The sequence below is a fragment of the Saccoglossus kowalevskii genome, chromosome 5 (genome assembly GCF_978046115.1).
Source record: "Saccoglossus kowalevskii chromosome 5, keSacKowa6.1, whole genome shotgun sequence".
NCBI classification, from domain to species: domain Eukaryota; kingdom Metazoa; phylum Hemichordata; class Enteropneusta; family Harrimaniidae; genus Saccoglossus; species Saccoglossus kowalevskii.
In genome coordinates, this window is record NC_140645.1 from 8,546,083 (window position 1) to 8,570,878 (window position 24,796).

The following is a 24,796-nucleotide window of genomic DNA, read 5'->3' on the forward strand; positions in this document are numbered from 1 at the left end:
TCAATTCTTTGAATATATTGACGTCAGTTTAATATGGATTCCGAATTTTGGATGATTTAAATCTCCTTCATCACAGACTACTGTCAATTTCTGGGCAAAGGTGCATGTTATTTGTAGCGTTACATTTTGTATATTCACGACAGTTGTCCTGGCACTGATTATTATCTGTTTTATTTCAAGGAAAGTTTGTTTGTTTTTTTCATTTCTCAGAGTATTCATGTACTGATGATGATTACAAATTATGGAGCCCATGTGAGGAGTTGGCAGATGCCTGTCTTCTTGGATCTAAGACTGTGTATGAAAGACGTATTGCCCATGCTAAATGTTATAACGGTAAAGACTATGATAGACCAGTATCCACCGTGTTGTGTCCATGTACAAGAGAGGATTATGAATGGTAAGGCCCTCCTCCAAATGGGTGTACACCCTCTGTTCATTGAATTTTATCACCTCCCTCTCTGTTAGTTGCAAGCTTTCTGGGTTGTTTGATATCACCCTCTAGTAGATCAGTTTGATATCACCCTCTAGTAGATCAGTTTGATGTCGCCCTCTAGTAGATCAGTTTGATGTCACCCTCTTGTAGATCAGTTTGATATCACCCTCTAGTAGATCAGTTTGATATCACCCACTAGTAGATCAGTTTGATATTACCCTCTCGTAGATCAGTTTAATATCACCCTCTAGTAGATCAGTTTGATATCACCCTCTAGTAGATCAGTTTGATATTACCCTCTAGTAGATCAGTTTGATATCACATTCTAGTAGATCAGTTTGATATTACCCTCTAGTAGATCAGTTTGATATCACCCTCTAGTAGATCAGTTTGATATCACCCTCTAGTAGATCAGTTTCATATCACCCACTAGTAGATCAGTTTGATATCACCCTCTAGTAGATCAGTTTGATATCACCTTCTAGTAGATCAGTTTGATATTACCCTCCAGTAGATCAGTTTGATATCACCCTCTAGTAGATCAGTTTGATATCACCTTCTAGTAGATCAGTTTGATATCACCCTCTAGTAGATCAGTTTGATATCACCCTCTAGTAGATCAGTTTGATATCACCCTCTAGTAGATCAGTTTGATATCACCCTCTAGTAGATCAGTTTGATATCACCCTCTAGTAGATCAGTTTGATATCACCCTCTAGTAGATCAGTTTGATATCACCCTCTAGTAGATCAGTTTGATATCACCCTCTAGTAGATCAGTTTGATATCACCCTCTAGTAGATCAGTTTGATATCACCCTCTAGTAGATCAGTTTGATATTACCCTCTAGTAGATCAGTTTGATATCACCCTCTAGTAGATCAGTCTGATATCACCCTCTAGTAGATCAGTTTGATATTACCCTCTAGTAGATCAGTTTGATATCACCCTCTAGTAGATCAGTTTGATATTACCCTCTAGTAGATCAGTTTGATATCACATTCAAGTAGATCAGTTTGATATTACCCTCTAGTAGATCAGTTTGATATCACCCTCTAGTAGATCAGTTTGATATCACCCTCGAGTAGATCAGTTTGATATCACCCTCTAGTAGATCAGTTTGATATCACCCTCTCGTAGATCAGTTTGATATCACCCTCTAGTAGATCAGTTTGATATTACCCTCTAGTAGATCAGTTTGATATCGCCCTCTAGTAGATCAGTTTGATATCACCCTCTAGTAGATCAGTTTGATATCACCCTCTAGTAGATCAGTTTGATATCACCCTCTAGTAGATCAGTTTGATATCACCCTCTAGTAGATCAGTTTGATATCACCCTCTAGTAGATCAGTTTGATATCACCCTCTAGTAGATCAGTATAATATAACCCTCTAGCAAATCATCTGGGTAGTATAATAAATCTTACCACCATTTTATGTGACATTAACAGTGACTTTGGCTACAAGGAGATTTTTGAGTGGAATCCTACTTGTGTACCAGATCCGGAAAGTGACATAGATCCACATGCTATACCGGTACCATGTCATGAAGGCAACTTCTACACAAGAAGCAGAGGGTAAGCATCGCTTTCTTTTCGTCATTTCTCTTGTAACAGTAAGGAATTATTGTTTAGTTGGTGTATTTATTTATTTATTATAGTCCTTCCATTATTATACATCTGACTCTTAGACATTTACTGCCGGATATCCGTAAAATGATATACAGACATGTTTGAAAGTTTTAAGGATGTGTTCAGATGTTTTCTTTATTTGGAAATTGTGCATCATGTTTACGTCACACTCAAGACTTTCCTCAGATGCAGATGTGTTATTAGATCATGATGGAAATGGAGTTCTGTCACTAAATGTAAATGTTTGCACTTGAGTAGTTTGTCACCATTAAAAAAAGAATTTTTGAAATTTTCTAAATTTTCAAAATTCTGAAACTAAAAATAAATGATCACCTAACTATGTTGTCCACAAAAAATTGGCAGATATCAAAAAATGGCAGAAACATATCATATCATACATGTATCATATATCATATCATATATCATATCATATATCATATCATATATCATATCATATATCATATCATATCATATCATATCATATCATATCATATCATATATATCATATCATATCATATCATATATAATCATATCTCAAATTTGTTCAGTGCCCTATGCTAAAAAATGATATGTAGTATTATAAGGGCTACATATGACGGTCACGAAGAATTATGATTATTAGTGTAAGACAAGTCACTTCTGATGATATATGCAAATGGCCTTGGCCTTGGAATCGTGCAGCGGCGTGTGACTTTCTTTCCCAACTCCCTGTTTATTTCCCACAAGCTAGATCAACTGCACTCACAAACTAAGAAAACTGTATGATTGTTTATACAATCACCATACTGCCCTCAAGCATATTTTGTGGTATAATCGAAATAATCTCATATTACCGTACTCAACCGCGTTAGCGCCCAGGGGCCTCAACTCAGAAAATCACGATTTTGTAGGGGTGGACACTTACCCGAGCACCCCCCTCGAAAAAGAGTGCAAATGAAAATTTTGATTTATCAAGTGACAGATTACGTCTTTGAGAGAAAATCAAATTACTAAATTAGTTGCGTCGTCATTGATTTTCACAATGAAGAAACAGAAATGATCACAAAAAATACACACATTTTATTACAATATTAATTACGTACCACCATAATGTACGGAATTAAAAACATTTGAGTCTGTTGGAACACAGTCGAAGTCAATATTGTCATATTATTTCCACTGACGAAGTTGTTGGATCGTACGCAAACTCTCGATGAAAATCACTTTCCGCCATGATGCAATTGCAGATTTGACCTACAGCAGCATCCTTTGACCTAATGGGTCAAGTTGGTTATTAACTAATCAGAATGTTGTGTTGTACTGACGCAATTCTTTGGAAATTCCCGAAGACTTTCCGGTAACGCAATGCGGAAGTGAATAATCGATGTCGAAGTACGGTCTGTTGGGATTGATTTCAGCGAATAAACGACATGGTTTTTCTGAAAAACTAGTAACTAGCCATTTTTGAGAGGTAAACTGAATATGGCATGAAATATTTATCGCATTTTACTTGTATTAACAGGTCATTGTCGAAGCGTAGTTTACGCACGGTTACCGTGATCTACGCATTCACATGTTCACAGCGATCGATATCCATGCTGTATCATATAAAAACGATTACCAAGATTCGTTACGCAAGACCAAGTTTTAAATTAGTTGCATTTTGAAGGGGTGGGCACTTTTTCGAATGTGACCCTAAATATAAAAATTGCGCAAAAGTGGGGGGTGGGCGCTTGCCCGGGCATGGGCGCTAACGCGATCGAGTACGGTATCTTGTCAGAACACAAGTTTTTTTTTTTTCTTTTACTTATTGACAATATGTTCTTGTATGATGAAAGTTATTATATTGTCAGCATAACTTGAAATCCTTGGGTAACTTGGCCAAAAATCAAATCTGAAAGTTGGTTTATACAAAAAATACCCAATGAAAACACCCAACTAAATCATCTAGTGTGCATCTCAGACTTATCCTAGCTTAACATCAAATGTAGTCTTTTTAATATACCGGTAGTCAGTCTTGAATTGTTACACAGAGAAACCTGTGTTGGATTTGGTGACTTATTGACATAATTGGATGATAAAAAACTCAGTTATTCATCACAATACACATATTACTTGTCATGTCAAAAGCTTCAAACTAAGTTTCACATACAACACAAGTATAACACAGAGGCATCAAAACAAGAGCAGATCTCTTTCAAAAATGAATTAATCATCATCATCATCAGTTGTAATGTCCATCAAGTGGAATACACGATTGTCATTATTTTACCATTTATAAATTTTTATGTATTTACAGTTATCGGAAAGTATCTGGAGATCTCTGTACTGGGGGAGTTGAAATGAGATTAGACCCTGAAAGAGTGTCATGTCCAGTATCTGGTGAGTATGAACTATTTGTCATGGTTTGTTAACTGTCTTGTTCAGTTGACCTTGGTTAATTGTTAGTCCTGGTTAGTTAACCTTGATTAGTGTTAATCTTGGTTAGTTGTGAATATTGGCTAGTTAATCATGGTTACTGTTAGTTTTGTTAGATAACCATTGTCATAGTAAACTCTAGGTTAACATGTCAGTAATTATGTAATGCATAAACACATTGAAATGTATTCACTTCTTTGATTATTCACTGTATTGTATCCTGTCCAAATGAAAACAAAAAATGGAATAAATTGTTTTATTTTTGTACTTACTTACTTACTTACGCTGATGGACAGTTGATACACTCAGCTATGAATACGGTGTTGTATGCCAAGATGTCATTAGTTTGCCTTTTTCATGATGTTTCACAATTAAAATTAGTTGAATGTTTTAATTATGGCAAAAAGTTTCACCATTGTTCAAGTTTACTTGCATTTATTTTTTTTTACTTGTACATCTTTCATTCTTATTTCTGTCATTAAAACAGAGTTACTAAAATGATGCTCTAGTTACAAATACTGTAGTTGCGTATGATGCGCAATCGGGAGTGTCAATAAATTCAGGCAATTGACATATGAAAAATTCACTCACTTTTTACTCTTTCACAATTGCCAAAAATAAAATTGATAATTGTTGACAGACTTCCAGTAATCGCTGTTTACATCATGTAAACATTACAAACTCAGCCTGTTGTACGAGTGTGAGTGTGTTTTGGAGTCGGTGGTAAACGTAAAACCTGACAGCTGGGTCGTAGAACTTGATGGGTAAGCTGCTTACCTGAAACCCCCTGTAGAGAACACTGAACTAATCATAATCTTTGTTAAATGTTGATATATTTATGTTTTCAGAAAACCCAGAGTTTATACTATATGCTATGCGTACTGAGGTACGTCGTTACATACTTGGTGATCAGAGACAAGAAACACTACCCCTGCAGGGTTTACAAAATGTTATTGCTGTTGACTTTGATTACAAGGATAATTTTATTTACTGGGCTGATATGGCTACTGATAAGATAATGGTAAGTGGGAAAATGTAATATGGTTCTAGGGATTTTTCATATGAAAGTTTTGACTTACAAATGCTATTTAAAAGCTGTATCAAAAACATGCAAAGAATGGCATTCTGCACAGTTTTGACATCTCTTGCCAGTCAGCTCAAGTGCTAATATGACTACTTATGTGATAATGATTCTATGGATTCTTTAAGGGGTGATCTTATATTCAAACATCCGGGTCAAACCTACAAAAACCCAAACCGCCCTAAACCGCCCGAACAAAACCCAGTTTTGCGGTTTGGAATAGACAGTGCGGTTCAGGGCGACCGCACGAATTTGCATAAAAACGCGGTTCGAACCGATCTCATTCACGCCTCATTCAAGCTGTTGTTTATTTTTAGGATTGACGGAGTTTACATTTCTTTTTGAAGACTACATAGTTGTCTCTAAAATGTGTCGATTTATTGGTGTACAGTAGTCATTTTTCCGTGTGTGCCTTGCCTAAAAAAACACTCTTTTATATATCGGTGAACAGCGTGCTGAATAAATTGTTTTGTTTTGATAAACTGTTATGCTCGAGTCGCAAATTGAGCAGAGGACGTGAATCACACTTTTCATTGGGCTTGACAATTGATATGTGTCTTTGACAGCTAATAAGTATCAGAAGACGAAGATTTGTTGATACAAAGTTGCACTTGAGACTTACGCAACAGTGTTCAAGCCTTTACCACTGTTGCGCATTCAATTTTCAAACAGTTCTTTCAGGAGTGCGGCATCGCAAAATTCAGGAAAACAAATGCAGCGTACACCATGAAAATTTATTTTGATTTACTGCACATCGGTTATTTGCAGTTATTCTTATTCAATTGCCAGTGACACAAAGTATCAAAACAGAAAATTAAATGGACTCGCGCTGATTATTTAAGGCTATTCATCTGCAGACGAGACTGCTTATAAAAAACGAACCCTGACCTCTGAAAATACTTTATTCATAGAGTGCCTTGTACCCAAGACTGTCACCCAAGGCGACGCAATGCACGTTGCGATATCGCAATCGATGCATGCTGGGTGACAAGGAGAAATTCTGATTGAGGTAACCAAGATGGCTGCGTTGAGTGCATGATTTTCTGTGGTGTTTAAAAACAACACCTCGCTGCCTACTTCGCCCACAGTCCCTCGAGGCACTGTGCTTCGATGTACTTTCTAAAATAATCGTTTAATTAACCGGGGGTTCGAAATGTGTGCATTTTGTCACAGAAAAGTAAGATATCGGCAGCGGTAAATACCCGTAATTTCCCCGCAAAGCCGTCAGCTGACAATGTTACGGTGGTCGTAGCGCCGAAGTCGTAGCGTTAGCCCCAAGATGGGAAACTGATTATTATTACCAATCACAGAAATAAATAAATAAATATAATTTTTATCACACTTATAAATGACATGATGTAAATAGATTTGTGAAACAAATGCAAGTTTGTTTTTTATTAGCATTTACATGTACAAGACTTGCAAAGAAAAAAAATTGCTTCAAAATATAACACTCAGTATGAACATGGAGCTCCATAGTATGCATCTTATTTTTTTTCCTACTGAAACTAGGCTGAAACAGTATTGTAAGAAAAACCTAGGTTTCCCTAGGTCTGTCTTCTTTGTTCTCTGTTGTTTGTTTTCAGTGAGGGCGTTAATGGGCAGTTAATCCAGAGGTTAGGTTCAAACCTACTACTAATTTGCATATTGTAGGTCTAGTAGGTCTGAATAGGGCAGGAAAGGGCAGGACGGGTTAACCCAGGTTTGACCCAGGTGTTTGAATATGAGATCACCCCTAACATGCATACAGCTTTTGTTTTTTAGTCCCCGTTCGGACGCAGTCCGAAAACAGGGACTTATGTTTTGACCTCCGTGTGTGTGTGCGTCTGTGCGTGCGTCCGGACCTGTATCATAGAAATGCCTGGACCAATCACAATCAAACTTCACACATACATCATACATGATATTATACATATGCACGTCAATTTGTTTCACGATCTGATTCAAGATGGCCGGATGGCGGCCATTTTTGTGCTAAAAATCATCAAAATCAAGCATTTCTCGGCTGTTTACAGATGGATTTTGTTCAAACTTGGTATATACATTAGACATTATGGAAACTTGTTCTTTTTTACTTTTGTTGTTTTCTTAAACTTTTTTTCGTATTTTATCGGGACTTCAAATGAGTATATAATATAATAATTAAAAGTATTTTATTATTGCCATGGACACCAGGTGTGTCAAAATAATACTGCCTCTCAAATATTTATGATGTTTTTTTTTCAAAGCGCTATGGTCTAAACGGATATGGAGAACATGAAGTTATAGTTACTGGTCAACTTGATACGATTGAGGCACTCTCTTTTGATTGGCTGTCTGGCAATATATATTGGGTCGACTCTGGATCGAAGAAAATTGAAGTTTGTCGTAAAAATGGTATCAATAGACGGGAATTATTTAATGCTTCGCATTCTTTAGATAATCCCAGAGCTTTGTCGTTGGATCCACGACGAGGGTAAGTTGTCAACTAGGTTTATGCATGACAAATAGATATATCATGTACTGCCATACATATATTGAGATGATGTCTTCTCATTGCTTGTTCAGTGCAGCCCGGTTATTATGCGAGATCAGCTTGATGCACAAATAGACAAACAAAAATTATATGTGAAGCAACATTTTTTCTCTAAATCTATATAGATTGCGTAAACAACGAATCCTCCAACATATCAAATTCTGCGAAATTACTTGTTTATGGCTTTTTGTATGTTGTATAATTGCGAATAGGTTTCTTGTAAGGTAACAATGGTCATTCTAATCTCTCATTAGTTGTAGCAGATTTGTGAGTTTAGCTTGTTCCGGCAGTTAAGTTTCACAAATTTGCAAAGTGGGAGTGCAACAATAATGATGAAATATTTTTGTCTGTGGAAACTGTGGCTAAGTTGATAGTTTTTGCATTTAAAAATTTGTTTTTAAAAAACAGATCGACATGTGGGCGTTCATATCCAGCGTTCATATCTCACACATGTTTGGAACCATTAAGTTTAAACTTCACACATACATCAGAAATTTGAAATTACATTTGTTTCAATATATAATTCAAGATGGTTGAATGGCAGCCATTTTGAGAGCAAAATTTTTCAAAATCATACATTTCAACAATTCTGGAATCGAATCTCAGGCGTGCATGGACAGATTTTGTTCAAACGTGGTACATACATAATCGTACTTTGAAGCTTGTCATTTTATTCTTCAGATCGGGTTCAAAATTTGCTGACTGGAAGCCATTTTGTTTTGAAAAACGCAGTTGTGGATTCATGTATTCGATATGCTTAGACTACTCAAGCTCAAACTAAAAATGTACATCAGACATACAATGTAAGATTGGACAAACACACATGTATTTTTGTCACCATCAATCTGAAATGGCTGATTGGCAGTCATCTTGTTGTTTAAACAAATGCAGTTCCACGTAGCCATACATCGTACATGCCTGGAACAATCAAGATAAAACTTTACACATACATCGCACATCAGGTTATATATCTCAAGTCTATAACACAAACTGGGACTATGACTTGTTAAACAATTGATTTGCAGGTGGATGTACTGGACTGATTGGGGAGATAAACCGCATATACGTAGAGCACACATGGATGGTCTATATCATGAAATCATAATATCTGAAAACATACACTGGCCAAATGGGATTGTTGTTGATGACCACACACAAAAGTTATTCTGGACTGATGCATATTTTGACAGAATAGAGACAGCATATTTTGACGGCAGTTCACGTCAAGTTTTGTTGAGTCACGATATACCTCATCCATATGCAATAGGAGTCTATAAGGTAATTATTGTTCATGTCAAGTTTTGTTGAGTCACGATTCACCTCATCAATATTGATAAGGTAATTATTAGTCGAATGAAGTCATTTTCCCCTCAAATTTGCTAAATTCTGATATTTAAACATATCCGGAACTGTTTCCCGGAGCTGAACAGGGTGATTTCAATCAAACTTTGTATGGTGATCATGCATAATGGGTTATAGGTGCACGCCACTTTTTTTTGTTGAGATTCGGTCCAAGATGGCCGACTGCTGGCCATTTTGTTTTTTCTGTTTTCTTGCTGGTTCCTCCATAAGATATGGTCTGATTCAGTTCAAAGTTTGTACATAGGTAGTATACTACAAGGTAACACAACATGTTTTGTTTTGAGATTTGATTAAATTTGTCGAAATGGCGGCCATTTTGTTTTATATCTTAAAATCACAGTCTGTAACGTGTTCGGAACTGTTTCTCGGAGCTGAACAGGGTGATTTCAATCAAATTTTGTATAGTGATCATGCATATTGGGTTATAGACACACGTCATATTTTGGTTTTTCTTCCTTTTTTGTGCCGATTCCTCTGAAAGTTATGGCCTGATTCACTTGAAAGTTTGTACATGTTTTGTCTTGAGATTTGATGAAATTTGTCGAAATGATGGCCATTTTAACAAAAATACGTAGAATATCATCCTGTAACATGTTTCTTGGAGCTGAACAGGGCGATATGTTCAATTCAGTTCAAAGTTGAATCAATAGGGCATTTTCAATCAAACTTTGTATGATGCAAGCCATATTTCTTTTTGAGATACTTTAACAACAATACCCGATTGACTGCGTTTTCTTTCATGCTATTTCCTCTGTAAGATATAGTCCAATTCTGTTCAAAGTTTCCACGTAGGTACTATACGGACAGTAACACAATCTATAATCTGTGTTAGTGTTAAAAAAACATTGATCTTTCATTTCTACATGTCACTTGTACTGAACAGTTACATCGACTACAGCTAATACTAAATGGGGACTATGCATTATCAATGCTTGTTATTATTAACCAACTTGTGATTTATTATGTTCAGGATGAGATATACTGGGATGATTGGTACAAGAGAGCAATATCAAAAGCCAGCAAATATGATGGATCTGGTGTGACTATTGTAGAAGACAACCTTGATTCTGTAATGGATTTAAAGATTTTAGCAAAGTCAACCCAACAAGGTCAGTGCTCTGCAGTGTCTGTAAATATATTTTAGATTGAAAAAAATTTGCAAAATATATACATACATACAAGTGGGGTTTGTAATTCCAAAACTAGTTTGTGTATCCAAAGGTTTTTTTCAATCAGGATTTCAAGCAGCCAATCGCAAAGAATTATTTATTTTCCAAAAAATGTTGTTAAAGTGTTAGCCAATTTGTAGATATACAGTGGCGTCATCAATGAAATGAAATGTAATAAATACACTGAAGTACAATGTCAATTGTTTGATTTTGTTAACCAGAGTTGTCTTGTAGATTATTTTGAGGATACATGTAATTCTTACATTCAGCCAATTTTTTGTCATAAAGAAATGGTAATAGGTAATTTTGAGCCAAACTGAATATTTTGCTCGTGCTCATTTGACTTTGCCGGGAAAATACCCACAATTCTCCATGATAGAACAGTTTAGCTGAATGTGACTAGCTTTAGAATAACCTATTAACACATTAATCTCTTCATGAATACAGATAATGAATGGGAAAAAAATGATGTCAAATCAAATTTACTGATTTGTTTACTGTTTTCTTCAGGTTCTAATCCATGTGCTACTAATAATGGTGGCTGCAGTCAGTTGTGCTTGGTGAAACCAATAGGAGATGATGGTGGAGTTGGTAGGACATGTAAGTGTGGTCATGATACTGAGGTTGTTGTATATCATGGCACTGATGAAGAATGTAGATGCAAGGGTGGTGAGACAATTATCAACGGTACATGTGTCCCTCAAAATGGTAAGTTAGTCAAATGCTTAAAATTATTTTTGTTATCCAGTTTTGTTGTTTTTTGTTGAGTGGAGCTTATGGTATGAGTGATTGTTGGTCGTCTTTGTCTGTCGGTGTGCGCATCAACTTTTTACTTTTTCGACCTAATCTTGAAAACTGTAATTTCGATTGCTTTTGCTTGGTGTTTATGTACCTTGGGTAGACCTGTCTTAGATTTGTTCATTTTGCGAGGCTACGTGTTTCTTTGCATGTTCTACATGACAGGCCTAGCTATGGAGACTATTTGAAGACAATGTAATTCCAACAAATAACTGTGTTTGATTGTGCAGTCGCTTGTTCTCGAAACCATAATCTTAATTAATGGAGGACTGCCGATCAAATTGAATTCTATGCTTTGAACAGCCTTTGTGTCAACCATTAACATTATACAAGCATGTGACCAGAGGATACTATTTACTAATAAAGATGTTTTCAAAAACTGTTTCTTATATGCAATATACCAGTATTAGCCTTTCTGGTTGCTTAGTTACCAGTGTGTGAACAAAAGAGGGGTCGTTTTTGCATTGTATGCATTCTAGTCACCTTAGAAAATGTATGAAATTATTGTAAAATACAAACCAAATACAATTTTAACAAAAAAATGCATTTCACCAGGGAAAGCTTACATTGGTTTTAAACACTGTTTATATCACTATGAATCGGTAGGTTGATATTAATAATTTGTTGTTACCAGGTACCTGTGCACCAGATGAGTTTATGTGTTGGCTGATATCAATAATTTGTTGTTACCAGGTACCTGTGCACCAGATCAGTTCATGTGTTGGCTGATATCAATAATTTGTTGTTACCAGGTACCTGTGCACCAGATCAGTTTATGTGTAGGCTGATATCAATAATTTGTTGTTACCAGGTACCTGTGCACCAGATGAGTTTATGTGTAGGCTGATATCAATAATTTGTTGTTACCAGGTACCTGTGCACCAGATCAGTTCATGTGTTGGCTGATATCAATAATTTGTTGTTACCAGGTACCTGTGCACCAGATCAGTTTATGTGTAGGCTGATATCAATAATTTGTTGTTACCAGGTACCTGTGCACCAGATCAGTTCATGTGTTGGCTGATATCAATAATTTGTTGTTACCAGGTACCTGTGCACCAGATCAGTTTATGTGTAGGCTGATATCAATAATTTGTTGTTACCAGGTACCTGTGCACCAGATCAGTTTATGTGTAGGCTGATATCAATAATTTGTTGTTACCAGGTACCTGTGCACCAGATGAGTTTATGTGTTGGCTGATATCAATAATTTGTTGTTACCAGGTACCTGTGCACCAGATCAGTTCATGTGTTGGCTGATATCAATAATTTGTTGTTACCAGGTACCTGTGCACCAGATCAGTTCATGTGTTGGCTGATATCAATAATTTGTTGTTACCAGGTACCTGTGCACCAGATCAGTTTATGTGTAGGCTGATATCAATAATTTGTTGTTACCAGGTACCTGTGCACCAGATCAGTTCATGTGTTGGCTGATATCAATAATTTGTTGTTACCAGGTACCTGTGCACCAGATGAGTTTATGTGTTGGCTGATATCAATAATTTGTTGTTACCAGGTACCTGTGCACCAGATCAGTTTATGTGTAGGCTGATATCAATAATTTGTTGTTACCAGGTACCTGTGCACCAGATCAGTTTATGTGTAGGCTGATATCAATAATTTGTTGTTACCAGGTACCTGTGCACCAGATGAGTTTATGTGTTGGCTGATATCAATAATTTGTTGTTACCAGGTACCTGTGCACCAGATCAGTTTATGTGTAGGCTGATATCAATAATTTGTTGTTACCAGGTACCTGTGCACCAGATCAGTTCATGTGTTGGCTGATATCAATAATTTGTTGTTACCAGGTACCTGTGCACCAGATCAGTTTATGTGTAGGCTGATATCAATAATTTGTTGTTAGCAGGTACCTGTGCACCAGATCAGTTCATGTGTTGGCTGATATCAATAATTTGTTGTTACCAGGTACCTGTGCACCAGATCAGTTCATGTGTTGGCTGATATCAATAATTTGTTGTTACCAGGTACCTGTGCACCAGATGAGTTTATGTGTTGGCTGATATCAATAATTTGTTGTTACCAGGTACCTGTGCACCAGATGAGTTTATGTGTAGGCTGATATGAATAATTTGTTGTTACCAGGTACCTGTGCACCAGATCAGTTTATGTGTAGGCTGATATCAATAATTTGTTGTTACCAGGTACCTGTGCACCAGATGAGTTTATGTGTTGGCTGATATCAATAATTTGTTGTTACCAGGTACCTGTGCACCAGATCAGTTTATGTGTAGGCTGATATCAATAATTTGTTGTTACCAGGTACCTGTGCACCAGATCAGTTTATGTGTAGGCTGATATCAATAATTTGTTGTTACCAGGTACCTGTGCACCAGATCAGTTTATGTGTAGGCTGATATCAATAATTTGTTGTTACCAGGTACCTGTGCACCAGATCAGTTTATGTGTAGGCTGATATCAATAATTTGTTGTTACCAGGTACCTGTGCACCAGATCAGTTTATGTGTAGGCTGATATCAATAATTTGTTGTTACCAGGTACCTGTGCACCAGATCAGTTTATGTGTTGGCTGATATCAATAATTTGTTGTTACCAGGTACCTGTGCACCAGATCAGTTTATGTGTAGGCTGATATCAATAATTTGTTGTTACCAGGTACCTGTGCACCAGATCAGTTTATGTGTAGGCTGATATCAATAATTTGTTGTTACCAGGTACCTGTGCACCAGATGAGTTTATGTGTTGGCTGATATCAATAATTTGTTGTTACCAGGTACCTGTGCACCAGATGAGTTTATGTGTTGGCTGATATCAATAATTTGTTGTTACCAGGTACCTGTGCACCAGATGAGTTTATGTGTTGGCTGATATCAATAATTTGTTGTTACCAGATACCTGTGCACCAGATGAGTTTATGTGTTGGCTGATATCAGTAATTTGTTGTTACCAGGTACCTGTGCACCAGATCAGTTTATGTGTTGGCTGATATCAATAATTTGTTGTTACCAGATACCTGTGCACCAGATGAGTTTATGTGTTGGCTGATATCAATAATTTGTTGTTACCAGATACCTGTGCACCAGATCAGTTTATGTGTAGGCTGATATCAATAATTTGTTGTTACCAGGTACCTGTGCACCAGATCAGTTTATGTGTAGGCTGATATCAATAATTTGTTGTTACCAGGTACCTGTGCACCAGATCAGTTTATGTGTTGGCTGATATCAATAATTTGTTGTTACCAGATACCTGTGCACCAGATCAGTTTATGTGTTGGCTGATATCAATAATTTGTTGTTACCAGGTACCTGTGCACCAGATGAGTTTATGTGTTGGCTGATATCAATAATTTGTTGTTACCAGGTACCTGTGCACCAGATGAGTTTATGTGTTGGCTGATATCAATAATTTGTTGTTACCAGGTACCTGTGCACCAGATGAGTTTATGTGTTGGCTGATATCAATAATTTGTTGTTACCAGATACCTGTGCACCAGATGAGTTTATGTGTTGGCTGATATCAGTAATTTGTTGTTACCAGGTACCTGTGCACCAGATCAGTTTATGTGTTGGCTGATATCAATAATTTGTTGTTACCAGGTACCTGTGCACCAGATGAGTTTATGTGTTGGCTGATATCAATAATTTGTTGTTACCAGGTACCTGTGCGCCAGATCAGTTTATGTGTTGGCTGATATCAATAATTTGTTGTTACCAGGTACCTGTGCACCAGATGAGTTTATGTGTTGGCTGATATCAATAATTTGTTGTTACCAGGTACCTGTGCACCAGATGAGTTTATGTGTTGGCTGATATCAATAATTTGTTGTTACCAGGTACCTGTGCACCAGATGAGTTTATGTGTTGGCTGATATCAATAATTTGTTGTTACCAGATACCTGTGCACCAGATGAGTTTATGTGTTGGCTGATATCAGTAATTTGTTGTTACCAGGTACCTGTGCACCAGATGAGTTTATGTGTTGGCTGATATCAATAATTTGTTGTTACCAGATACCTGTGCACCAGATCAGTTTATGTGTTGGCTGATATCAATAATTTGTTGTTACCAGATACATGTGCACCAGATCAGTTTATGTGTAGGCTGATATCAATAATTTGTTGTTACCAGGTACCTGTGCACCAGATGAGTTTATGTGTTGGCTGATATCAGTAATTTGTTGTTACCAGGTACCTGTGTACCAGATCAGTTTATGTGTTGGCTGATATCAATAATTTGTTGTTACCAGGTACCTGTGCACCAGATGAGTTTATGTGTTGGCTGATATCAATAATTTGTTGTTACCAGGTACCTGTGCACCAGATGAGTTTATGTGTTGGCTGATATTAATAATTTGTTGTTACCAGGTACCTGTGCACCAGATGAGTTTATGTGTTGGCTGATATCAATAATTTGTTGTTACCAGGTACCTGTGCACCAGATGAGTTTATGTGTTGGCTGATATCAGTAATTTGTTGTTACCAGATACCTGTGCACCAGATCAGTTTATGTGTTGGCTGATATCAATAATTTGTTGTTACCAGGTACCTGTGCACCAGATGAGTTTATGTGTTGGCTGATATCAATAATTTGTTGTTACCAGGTACCTGTGCACCAGATGAGTTTATGTGTTGGCTGATATCAGTAATTTGTTGTTACCAGGTACCTGTGCACCAGATGAGTTTATGTGTAGGCTGATATCAATAATTTGTTGTTACCAGATACCTGTGCACCAGATGAGTTTATGTGTTGGCTGATATCAGTAATTTGTTGTTACCAGGTACCTGTGCACCAGATGAGTTTATGTGTTGGCTGATATCAATAATTTGTTGTTACCAGGTACCTGTGCACCAGATCAGTTTATGTGTAGGCTGATATCAATAATTTGTTGTTACCAGATACCTGTGCACCAGATGAGTTTATGTGTTGGCTGATATCAATAATTTGTTGTTACCAGGTACCTGTGCACCAGATGAGTTTATGTGTTGGCTGATATCAATAATTTGTTGTTACCAGGTACCTGTGCACCAGATGAGTTTATGTGTTGGCTGATATCAATAATTTGTTGTTACCAGGTACCTGTACACCAGATCAGTTTATGTGTTGGCTGATATCAATAATTTGTTGTTACCAGGTACCTGTGCACCAGATCAGTTTATGTGTAGGCTGATATCAATAATTTGTTGTTACCAGATACCTGTGCACCAGATCAGTTTATGTGTTGGCTGATATCACTAATTGTTGTTACCAGATACCTGTGCACCAGATCAGTTTATGTGTTGGCTGATATCAATAATTTGTTGTTACCAGGTACCTGTGCACCAGATCAGTTTATGTGTTGGCTAATATCAATAATTTGTTGTTACCAGGTACCTGTGCACCAGATCAGTTCATGTGTGCGGGCTCAACAAGATGTATTCCTGCAAGCTGGCATTGTGATAAAGATAATGATTGTGGTGATAGTTCAGACGAGCAGGATTGTCGTAAGTTATCTCTACTGTATATGTGGTTACATGCGATAGTTGCCATGTTCATATGTTGAAACTTGTGTTGTATAGCAGGGGTTTCACAAATGCATTTAATAGCAGGCCATCATCCTGTAACAACAGACAAAAAATAAAATAAAAAGGCTCTCAGCAGTGCGTAGTGCTGCAGCGAGACTGGTGAAGGCGGGCAATGGAGACCAGAAAGTAGGACAATTTGGGTTGTAGCAGGCCATATGGCCGGCGGCCAGCTTTTAACGAAACCCCTGGTATCAGTTGCACAGGACCTATATTAAACAGTACGTGCTGAAGGGTTGTACCTGAAATGTCTTGCTTTTTTTTTTTTTTTTTCAATAACTATTTTTGGTGTTTTTTTTTTCATTAAATCTATCATGTACTACCAGGTCGTTTAGCCTTTTTAACCAATTCTCACATTCAGCGCCATTGTAAACTTCATAGGCTTGGCAGTCTGGTAGCAACAACACATGTTTGAATAAATTGTCGCGTATTTATCTATTAATTAAAATTAAATAAATTCTTTGAAACTTTATTGCCAGCAGTTTTCCCAGGTCAGGTCAGGTCAGATTTGGCGAATGTCATATTTCAAACTGCCTCTATTATTGTTAATTTACAGAAAACTAGAAAATTCCTAATTTTTGTTTAACCCTTTGAGTGCCAATGTGAACTTCAAAATGATTGCAGTAGGTATATTTTTGTTTTCACATGAAAATGTTGATAACAATTTACAAAGCTTTTGGTTGAAAACTAAAAGCAATATCTGAAACTGTCTCTGTGTATAAATATTTTTTATTGGTAGCAAACTACCTTAAACAAGGTGTAGTTTGTTGTAAAATGTTCAATAAAAACTTGCGCAATTGTTGCTAAATCCTGTTTATAGTCTGCACTTTCCTTTAGAAGATTGGAACAAAAATATCCAATTTTTTTGAGAAAAACTGAAAATTGACTCAAATTTTGTCTGTTGGCTCCAAAATTAGGGTTCATTTCCAGAAATATTGAGGAATATAAGAAACAATTGCAAAAAAAAATAAAAAAAATTGGCGAGAAGGTCAGAAGGTCAATGGTCACCATTTAGTTAACAAATGCATACAATTATACAATTAAGGAATTACGTTCATTTTGTCCAGAATTATTCAGAAAGACAAAAAAATTTGAAAAATATAGCGGGAAAAATTGTGGTGTTGGAAGTGCTGGTTTGTTCAAGCGTTCGAAGTATTAAATTTATTTCTTATGTGTACTTGTAGCATATCAGACATGTCATCCAGATGAGTTTACCTGCGGTAATGGCCGATGTATTTCAGGATCATGGCAGTGTGATCTTGATAATGATTGTTATGACTGGTCAGATGAACAGGGATGCGGTGAGTATCATTGTCTATCAATATCATACCAATATCATATTGTTTAAACTGTATAATCCATGCAATTAAAGGGTGGGGGTCATCACTTAACATCCCGTTCGATTATGGGACTTATAGCGACGTACACCATGCATGTAAAATACATTGTTTGTTTTCATGGAACATGTGTTGCATGAAAACCACTGCCCTTTAATCTGAAAAGACAGTTTTGATCTAGAGTCACAATGGAATTCCTAAATAAAGTTGAATTATTTAAAGAAATAATAATATTGTATGTGGCTGTATAGTCAATTCAAAGCAACTTACAATACTGTGCCTGATTGGCTACCCTACTCATACAGTCAGACCAATCAGAGAACAGCTTGTTTGTTAACAGTTTTTTTTTGTCGTATCTAATTCTGCCTTGTATACTATTATGTGCTTTGACTCAACTGAGCTTCTGAAGGCATAAACTAGACTGTTGTGGCACCCAATTTTTATTATACATTTAATTGAGAGTTTTCGACCATCTTCTCTGATTGTGGTTGCCAGGCGATGGAAATTCTTACATGTTATTCGGCTAAACCCCAAAACTGCTTGCAGCGCAACAGAAACTAAACATATAAATGTGTGGGTGGGCATTTCACAGGCACTTTTATCATTATTAAATTAATCTTTGTTTTCTATATATAATTCATGCTTACAATTCATACTTTCCAGGCTTCCTTTGTTTATGATTTTTTTTTTAAAGTAAAATGTACTAATTATTTTACAGACTATCCAACATGTGGTGTGGATAAATTTACATGTGATAATCAGCGTTGTATACCTATAACATGGCGATGTGATTATGACAACGATTGTAGAGACAATTCAGACGAAATGAACTGCAATTACAATAATTACAGTAAGTTTATGTAACATCAGTCTTTGTTTGTCTTCCTTTATTAGTGCCTGTTCGGACGCATTATTGGTTCTTCATGCACATCATTTGGTTTTTCAGATCAGATTCAAAATGGCTGACAGGCGGCCATTTTGTTTTAATGAATCCGGTTCTAGAGCCATGTCTCTGACATGCCTTCACTGATTACCGGTATGTTCAAATTGTATATATTCATTATACATCATGTCATAGATATACAGATGTATTCAAAAGGGCTGACTGGTGGCCATTTTGTTTTAATTATTACTGTTCCAGAGCAATATCTCTCGATATGGACTTGTTTGTTGATCAGATACAAGATGGCTGAATGTCAGCCATTTTTAATGTTAAAAAATCATCATAATCAAGCATCAGCTTCTGAAATATATCTCTGACATGTTTATGTTCCAACTATATTACTATGAACAAAACTATATCTTAAATTTGATAACTAATGGGGACAGTGTCATCAGTTGTATATCGTTCCAGTTGTTCTTTTCTTAAGTTCCCATATAATATTACCTTCTCTTATAGCCGATTCTACTGAGCCTGGTACATGCAATAAAAATCAGATGACTTGTGATAATGGTTTGTGTATTCCATCCAATTGGCGCTGTGATGGCTATGATGATTGCGGGGATAACTCTGACGAACCAGATTCTTGTCGTAAGTTTACACCTGCACTGTATTATCATTAGACCAATTTTCAGTTTGACGTAACATCAAACATTACGAACAAAACTCCAAGTGTTGTGGTCAAAACAGTGTGTGAGACCTAACAAACTAGAAGTTTCAGTGTCGGATATTCAACCTGCACATTTTGTGCGTTATGCAAGATTTTGCAGTGATTGGAAAATCCAATATTCAGAGTACTCTGATTCTACCATAAAGTGCGAAAATCCAATGTTTTAAACCGCTTTAGCACTATTACAAAATTTCAGAACCACCTAATATTTCATTTTGCTGAGTGGAAGATTTCAACGACAATAAGCAAATCAAAATCTGTGGATACCCAAGTTTGGTTCCATGGAAACAATATAATAGCAGAGAGTGGGAAACCCTACTTTGACGACCATATTGGTTTAAAAAATAACCAAAAAGCTCAAAATTGACATTCTTAAATGGGAACCTTCCAAGCCCAGGGATTGCATCAAAGAATCATGGGACATTATTGTTTATGTTATTTACAAAGTTAATCTATCTTTGTTATCCATTGTAATTTTAATCCAGAAAGTAAATTTGTTGTGAGATTAGGCTTAACTGGAAGTGCCCCCTTTAGTGTTAAACTTAATAAGGTATCTTCAAGTTTTTTTTTTAGAATTTCGAACATCCAGTCACAAAGAATAATTTAGTAAAAATTCATGTTTGAAAATTGTTTGACCATTATTAAACTAACTGTTTGTGCATTTATAAATAGTCACTCTGAGTAGCTAGGCTGTTTTCTTTCATTGTATGTGACCTTTTTTTGACAAATCATGCTGACATGGCAATGTCAGATAATATTAACATTTTAATATTTAATCTACAGAGCAAAGAGAATGTAATAGTTCTTTTGAGTTCAAATGTAAGAACAATAACTGCATTTACCTGTCATGGAAGTGTGATGGGATGGATGACTGTGGAGATAACAGTGATGAACAAAATTGTCAAGGTAAGAATCTTCCCAACATGTGCTTCTATCTAAATAGCATGGCTCTAATAACCCAGCCCTATCTTGTTGTCTACACCCAACCATCCCTACCTAGCTCTTACCATCCACCCAACCCTACCTAGCTATCTCCATCCACCCAGCCATACCCAGCTATCTCCATCCACCCAACCCTACCTAGCTATCTCCATCCACCCAGCCGTACCTAGCTATCTCCATCCACCCAGCCCTACCCAGCTATCTTCATCCACCCAGCCATACCAAGCTATCTCCATCCACCCAGCCCTACCTAGCTATCTCCATCCACCCAGCCATACCCAGCTATCTCCATCCTCCAAGCCCTACCTAGCTATCTCCATCCACCCAGCCATACCTAGCTATCTCCATCCACCCAGCCCTACCTAGCTATCTCCATCCACCCAGCCCTACCTAGCTATCTCCATCCACCCAGCCCTACCTAGCTATCTCCATCCACCCACCCAGCCATACCTAGCTCTCTCTATCCACCCAACCCTACCTAGCTATCTCCATCCACCCAACCCTACCTAGCTATCTCCATCCACCCAGCCCTACCTAGCTCTCTCTATCCACCCAACCCTACCTAGCTATTTCCATCCACCCAGCCCTACCTAGCTATCTCCATCCACCCAGCCCTACCTAGCTCTCTCTATCCACCCAGCCCTACCTAGCTATCTCCATCCACCCAGCCCTACCTAGCTCTCTCCATCCACCCATCCCTACCTAGCTCTCTCTATCCACCCAACCCTACCTAGCTATCTCCATCCACCCAGCCCTACCTAGCTATCTCCATCCATCCAGCCCTACCTAGCTATCTCCATCCACCCAGCCATACCTAGCTATCTCCATCCACCCAGCCATACCTAGCTATCTCCATCCACCCAGCCATACCTAGCTATCTCCATCCACCCAGCCATACCTAGCTATCTCCATCCACCCAGCCATACCTAGCTATCTCCATCCACCCAGCCATACCTAGCTATCTCCATCCACCCAGCCCTACCTAGCTATCTCCATCCACCCAGCCCTACCTAGCTATCTCCATCCACCCAGCCCTACCTAGCTATCTCCATCCACCCAGCCCTACCTAGCTATCTCCATCCACCCAGCCCTACCTAGCTCTCTCTATCCACCCAACCCTACCTAGCTATCTCCATCCACCCAGCCATACCCAGCTATCTCCATCCACCCAGCCATACCCAGCTATCTCCATCCACCCAGCCCTACCTAGCTATCGCCATCCACCCAGCCATACCTAGCTATCTCCATCCACCCAGCCCTACCTAGCTATCTCCATCCACCCAGCCCTACCTAGCTATCTCCATCCACCCAGCCCTACCTAGCTCTCTCTATCCACCCAACCCTACCTAGCTATCTCCATCCACCCAACCCTACCTAGCTCTCTCTGCCCCCCCAGCCCTACCTAGCTCTCTCCATCCACCCAGCCCTACCTAGCTATCTCCATCCACCCAGCCCTACCTAGCTCTCTCTATCCACCCAACCCTACCTAGCTATCTCCATCCACCCAGCCATACCCAGCTATCTCCATCCACCCAGCCATACCCAGCTATCTCCATCCACCCAGCCCTACCTAGCTATCGCCATCCACCCAGCCATACCTAGCTATCTCCATCCACCCAGCCCTACCTAGCTATCTCCATCCACCCAGCCCTACCTAGCTATCTCCATCCACCCAGCCCTACCTAGCTCTCTCTATCCACCCAACCCTACCTAGCTATCTCCATCCACCCAACCCTACCTAGCTCTCTCTGCCCCCCCCAGCCCTACCTAGCTATCTCCATCCACCCAGCCCTACCTATCTCTCCCTACCCACCCAGCCCTACCTATCTCTCCCTACCCACCCAGCCCTACCTAGCTATCTCCATCCATCCAGCCCTACCTAGCTATCTCCATCCACCCAGCCATACCTAGCTATCTCCATCCACCCAGCCATACCTAGCTATCTCCATCCACCCAGCCATACCTAGCTATCTCCATCCACCCAGCCATACCTAGCTATCTCCATCCACCCAGCCCTACCTAGCTATCTCCATCCACCCAGCCATACCTAGCTATCTCCATCCACCCAGCCATACCTAGCTATCTCCATCCACCCAGCCATACCTAGCTATCTCCATCCACCCAGCCCTACCTAGCTATCTCCATCCACCCAGCCCTACCTAGCTATCTCCATCCACCCAGCCCTACCTAGCTATCTCCATCCACCCAGCCCTACCTAGCTATCTCCATCCACCCAGCCCTACCTAGCTCTCTCTATCCACCCAACCCTACCTAGCTATCTCCATCCACCCAGCCATACCCAGCTATCTCCATCCACCCAGCTATACCCAGCTATCTCCATCCACCCAGCCCTACCTAGCTATCGCCATCCACCCAGCCATACCTAGCTATCTCCATCCACCCAGCCCTACCTAGCTATCTCCATCCACCCAGCCCTACCTAGCTATCTCCATCCACCCAGCCCTACCTAGCTCTCTCTATCCACCCAACCCTACCTAGCTATCTCCATCCACCCAACCCTACCTAGCTATCTCCATCCACCCAACCCTACCTAGCTCTCTCTGCCCCCCCAGCCCTACCTAGCTCTCTCCATCCACCCAGCCCTACCTAGCTATCTCCATCCACCCAGCCCTACCTAGCTCTCTCTATCCACCCAACCCTACCTAGCTATCTCCATCCACCCAGCCATACCCAGCTATCTCCATCCACCCAGCCATACCCAGCTATCTCCATCCACCCACCCAGCCCTACCTAGCTATCGCCATCCACCCAGCCATACCTAGCTATCTCCATCCACCCAGCCCTACCTAGCTATCTCCATCCACCCAGCCCTACCTAGCTATCTCCATCCACCCAGCCCTACCTAGCTCTCTCTATCCACCCAACCCTACCTAGCTATCTCCATCCACCCAACCCTACCTAGCTCTCTCTGCCCCCCCCCCAGCCCTACCTAGCTATCTCCATCCACCCAGCCCTACCTATCTCTCCCTACCCACCCAGCCCTACCTATCTCTCCCTACCCACCCAGCCCTACCTATCTCTCCCTACCCACCCAGCCCTACCTTGCTTCCTCTACCCAGCCCTTTCTAGCTTACTTCACCCAGCCCAACTTAGCTCTCTCCACCTAGCCCTACCTAGCTCTCTCCACCTAGCCCTACCTAGCTCTCTCCATCCACCCAACCCTACCTAGCTCTCTCTGCCCACCCAGCCCTACCTAGCTATCTCCATCCACCCAGCCCTACCTAGCTCTCCCTACCCACCCAGCCCTACCTAGCTATCTCCATCCACCCAGCCCTACCTAGCTCTCCCTACCCACCTAGCCCTACCTAGCTATCTCCATCCACCCAACCCTACCTAGCTCTCTCTGCCCACCCAGCCCTACCTAGCTATCTCCATCCACCCAGCCCTACCTAGCTCTCCCTACCCACCCAGCCCTACATTTGTACCTTGCTTCCTCTACCCAGCCCTTTCTAGCTTACTTCACCCAGCCCAACCTAGCTCTCTCCACCTAGCCCTACCTAGCTCTCTCCACCTAGCCCTACCTAGCTCTCTCCACCTAGCCCAACCTAGCTCTCTCCACCTAGCCCAACCTAGCTCTCTCCACCTAGCCCTACCTAGCTCTCTCCACCTAGCCCTACCTAGCTCTCTCCACCTAGCCCTACCTAGATCTCTCCACCTAGCCCTACCTAGCTTTTCTAACCCAGTCTTTAACCAGTTTTTATCAAAACTGTCAAAATCACCCAAAATCGTGCCAGATTACAGATTACGAATTATTCCAACAAAATGTGCGCCCTCCTGACAGCACATGGAGATAAAAACCTTTTTTTAATGCTGCACCATACAATTGCAGTACCAGAATGGTTATTAACTTAGGATCACAAAAGGAGTTATCTTACGTACAATCCACCCTCCAAAACAAATCAGAAAAAATGTATTTGTTTACTTCTATCTTACCTGTTGCCCGATTCTACATACTT

The 24,796-nt window shown here is 39.3% G+C and overlaps 1 protein-coding gene across 1 annotated transcript in view; it reads left to right on the forward strand.

Moving 5' to 3' along the window:
- LOC102803190 (sortilin-related receptor-like) overlaps window positions 1-24,796 on the forward strand; it is a 97,051-nt gene that overhangs the window by 29,645 nt on the left and 42,610 nt on the right. The window contains exons 12-24 of the mRNA XM_085499112.1: window positions 211-397; window positions 1,884-2,009; window positions 4,342-4,424; window positions 5,309-5,481; window positions 7,770-7,996; window positions 9,082-9,334; window positions 10,389-10,527; window positions 11,098-11,295; window positions 16,739-16,852; window positions 18,115-18,231; window positions 18,986-19,117; window positions 19,667-19,798; window positions 20,661-20,783. Coding sequence (XP_085355238.1) covers window positions 211-397; window positions 1,884-2,009; window positions 4,342-4,424; window positions 5,309-5,481; window positions 7,770-7,996; window positions 9,082-9,334; window positions 10,389-10,527; window positions 11,098-11,295; window positions 16,739-16,852; window positions 18,115-18,231; window positions 18,986-19,117; window positions 19,667-19,798; window positions 20,661-20,783 — 2,004 coding nt within the window. The remainder of the gene's footprint in view (window positions 1-210; window positions 398-1,883; window positions 2,010-4,341; window positions 4,425-5,308; window positions 5,482-7,769; window positions 7,997-9,081; window positions 9,335-10,388; window positions 10,528-11,097; window positions 11,296-16,738; window positions 16,853-18,114; window positions 18,232-18,985; window positions 19,118-19,666; window positions 19,799-20,660; window positions 20,784-24,796) is intronic.